This window comes from Primulina tabacum, chromosome 17 (genome assembly GCF_025594145.1).
Source record: "Primulina tabacum isolate GXHZ01 chromosome 17, ASM2559414v2, whole genome shotgun sequence".
NCBI classification, from domain to species: Eukaryota; Viridiplantae; Streptophyta; class Magnoliopsida; order Lamiales; family Gesneriaceae; genus Primulina; species Primulina tabacum.
In genome coordinates this window covers 11,852,612-11,856,624 of record NC_134566.1, presented here as the reverse complement: position 1 = coordinate 11,856,624, position 4,013 = coordinate 11,852,612, and the positions used below count along the sequence as shown (strand labels likewise).

At 30.7% G+C, this 4,013-nt stretch overlaps 1 protein-coding gene across 1 annotated transcript; it reads right to left on the bottom strand.

Annotated features, from left to right (window-relative positions):
* Positions 1 to 737: 737 nt before the first annotated feature.
* LOC142531138 (caffeic acid 3-O-methyltransferase-like) lies at positions 738 to 3,154 on the bottom strand. The gene is made up of 4 exons (XM_075637198.1): positions 2,611 to 3,154; positions 2,220 to 2,530; positions 2,013 to 2,077; positions 738 to 1,267 (listed from the first exon to the last, which is right to left on the bottom strand). Exons 1-4 carry the CDS (start codon positions 3,081 to 3,083, stop codon positions 977 to 979), a joined length of 1,140 nt encoding a protein of 379 aa, XP_075493313.1. The 5' UTR covers positions 3,084 to 3,154; the 3' UTR covers positions 738 to 976.
* Between the last annotated feature and the right edge of the window lie 859 nt (positions 3,155 to 4,013).

The window sequence follows — 4,013 nt, the reverse complement described above, 5'->3', positions numbered from 1 at the left end:
AAGATCCAAAGAGGAGTCGAAAAGAAAAATATAATATAAGCATAATGATTGTTTTAATCACGTCACTCTAGTTTATTGTACTTTTAAGAATATTTTTCAAGAGAAAATCAACAAGATGATTCTCACATGCCAAAAAAAAAATCGTGGTCATTGGTAAAGATTTGTTTCGTCCTATGGTCTTTATGAATGCGAATTCTCAGATTTAAAAGCATTATTGGACAGCAAAAAAACTGAGGAAGCATATAATCAAAAGATAAATTAAAGAGATGCTAGATCCATAAGGAAAAGATATTTGAAGTGAGAAAATGTCTTATTATGCTATTGTTATGAAGTAGAATCTCTATAAAAAGAAAATTGGTCAGTGGAGTCATACTATAAAGGCGAGAGAGTCCATGACCTTTCGGTCTAGGAACAAACACTTGTTAAAGATTAATAATTATTATTGCAATAATTTGAAATAATACATTATCCTAATATGTGTAAGTAAGGAAGAGACGCCTACTTATCGTGGACGCTTTTATGCAATTGCAACGACTTAAATCCTATTTTAAGTTATATATGCAGTTGAAATTAGTCATAATTTTTGTTTACATTATTTTTGTTATTAGGAATATAAAAAGATATTGGTTTTAATATATTTCATAAATAAACAATTGGAGGGCATTAGGTAAAGCTAAATATAATTTATTCTTCAAGTTGAACTTATCGTCGATATGCATGCGATTCAAAATACATAATGAATTTAAAGAGAGATCATTAAGCTTGATCATTATTTAACACCAACATAGTGTACACGCCGTCCATTATTTTTCCATTATTTTTTGCATGTTAACAAGAGTAAAAGAGAAAAGGGTCATAGCAAGCCTAAAGTTTTATTATAAAACGGTAATTATCTTTAAGAAAAAAGTCATAGCAAGCCTAAAGTTTTATTATAAAACGGTAATTATTTTTAGCTACTAACTATTTCTTTATATATTTATTTATAAAACTCCATGATCGAGTATGGGAGAACACAACAAACTGTTCGAGATTCTTTGAATCCTGCTTGCTTTGCTAATGCATGAAATTCATTTTCTGTCCTTTCCTTCCCACCTGGACTATATGCTAGCATAACCATGTCACATTGTAAATTACAAGTTAAATCTTCTTCTGGAGTCTCTGAAAGGATACACTCCACAAGGATGATTTTTCCGTTATTTGGAATTGCTTCATGGCATCTCTTCAATATTTTTAAGCATTGTGTATCATTCCAGTCGTGTAGAATCGCCTGTAGATATGATTAGAAAAAATAGATTTGAATCGGATTAAAAAAAATAATCATAAAAATATTATTACAAAGTTGTAAGAAACAATTCGGAATAAAAAAATTATGAAAAAGCAATCCTTTTTTTCAAAAACAGGTGGAAAATTAATGTAAACAACTATTTAATTATATGTATTGAATAAAATATACATTTCTTATTATGTCCCTATATTCCCACATTGAAAAGAAAAAAAAAATTTAAAAGAGCTTGTGATGTTTATAATGAACTTATGTAATAATATCAGTTAAGTATTTCGTAAGACAAATGTTAATTTTGCAGTCAGACTTCCACATACATGACCCATTTTTGACATCTATTATTATTATTATTATTATTATTATGGCATAACAAGTTAGAAGGCTAACAAAATGGTGAAAAAAGGGTAAGTTGGCTGCCAATAAATAATATATATATATATATGTGTGTGTGTGTGTTTTATTATGATTATGATTATTATTATTATTATTATTACAATTATGGCAGAACAATTTAGAAGGCTAAGAAAATGGTGAAAACAGGGGAAGTTGGCTGCCAATAAAAAATATATATACATATACACACACACACGCACACATATATTACATGATGAAAACAATAAAGAAGGCTAACAAAATGGTGAAAATATGGGAAGTTGGCTGCCAATAAATAATATATATGTATATACACACACACACGCACACATATATTATATGATGAAAACAATTTCACCTTCATGATAATGGCATCGCCTTTCGGAACACTGATGAACATGTCTCCACCCATGTGCTCCATGCCTGATCAATGCAAAAAGGTCGGCCAAGTTTAAATTTCACGTAAACCATCAAATTAAATTAAAAAATGACCTTCAAACACAAATATTTCAATGGAACTGGTTTAAAATACATTACAAATAACCAACACAAATATTTCACGTACTTGCAAAAGATGGTGCGTCTCGAATAACGTGGGGCAAATCAAAATTAATGCCCTTTATAGTTGGATGCTTGGATAGGATCATGTGCAGGGAATCACCGATTCCACCTCCAACATCGACCAAAGTCCTCAAACCTTTGAATCCCTCGTACGTATCTACAACTTTTTTCATTATAAATGTCGAAAGATTGGACATTGCTGTATTAAAAACCTTGTTAAATCTAGGATCTGAGCAGTGATACTCGAATGTGCTCATTTTATATACTTTTTCACAAGGAACTGCCCCCTCGAGAATTGCATCTTTCAGGTGGTACCTACACATACAATTATTAATGATTAATTACACATGCACACATAGAGTATGTGTAGAGGTTGATATGTAGTTTATACTTGCCAAGTCTCCAACTGAACCCTGTCTTGGTTCATGATCAACAAAGAGGCTAGAGAAACTCCATCATCATTCTTGGTGTAGAACCTGCAAACCGGAGCCAAGGAATACAGCCGCTCAACGCCGCCATCAAGCAGGGTTTTCACTCGACAATTTAAAATAGAGTAGCCCGCGAGCAGGCGGAGGATTCTGTCCACCATGTTATGCGCCTCTGGATTGTTGGTGGGAATTTCCGCGGCGAGTTCTCTTGGTGAAATAAAGGCGTCGGGCCCCTTATTCTTCATGAGTTCAAGGAGGTCGAGCTCCAGCGCCACTTTGAGGACATTAGGTAGCACTGAAGCAGAGGCTAGTTGCATGGCGAATAAGAAAGAAGCCTCGTCCCCTTGTGCAACCTCCATTTTTGTATTCATTTTTCCTGAAAAGATTGAGAACAAGAAGCAATACTTTGGGTAGGAGTGTGCATATGCAGAGACAAGCATATTTATAGTAGCTTAGCTCGTAATAATGGTTATAAATTGATTTTTTTGATATAATATGAATAAAATTAATCCATATTGCTTTAATCAAAATTAATTTATTTTTGCATTAATATATATAATTGTTGCATCATGGCAATTAACATATATGTATGAATGATGTATATATTTGTTTATTTTTTATAGAATAGGCCGTATATCATTAATGGATGGTCAAATTACGTATTAATTAGGACACATTCCTTGAAATCCACGCCACCCAAGAGAGCTGCATGAATTTTGTTGTATCTTTATTATATATAATAACACATCATATTAACTAAATTTGATATGTTGATGCGGTGCAAAAGTTTTTTTTACATTTTTTTTCTCGTAATATTTATTAGTTAACTTTTTTGGAATAGTTTTATTAGTAATTTTTATATGTCTCTCTATTCTTTTCGAATTTTTCACCAATTTATCTATTATTTATCTAAAAATTCGAACTATCTCAGTATATTTTATCTAATTAGTAATCTATAAATATCATATTCTAATAAAATAATATATGTATTTTACCCCAAAATTATCACATAAAAAAAATTAATATGACATGTATCATGTGCCATTGAACACTAATTTATTATAAATTACTGGATACTACGATCCCCATTAATTTATATATCTGGTCCATAGAAAAATTTTATGTTAAAATTTTAATTTTAAAAATTTCAATTATTATAAAACCAGGAAATGAAAAGAAGGATACTATTTTCACAGGTAAAAATTATATTTTTCTTATCAAATTAATGAATATTTTGATTTGAATCTATAAAGCATACATATATTTTCCCCATATAGCATACATCAATTCTCACTCATACTCGCATGCAATTGCTAGCTTTGATCCTAGAATGTAAATCTAATCCAATACGTATATGTTGAGGAAATCAA

Excerpts from the sequence above, each read along its gene's own strand:
- LOC142531138 (XM_075637198.1), bottom strand. The coding sequence starts at position 3,083 with ATGCTTGTCTCTGCATATGCACACTCCTACCCAAAGTATTGCTTCTTG. Across the intron at positions 2,531-2,610 it reads AGGGTTCAGTTGGAGACTTG|GTACCACCTGAAAGATGCAA; the intron begins GCAAGTATAAAC and ends TTGTATGTGTAG. Across the intron at positions 2,078-2,219 it reads AGACGCACCATCTTTTGCAA|GCATGGAGCACATGGGTGGA; the intron begins GTACGTGAAATA and ends TGCATTGATCAG.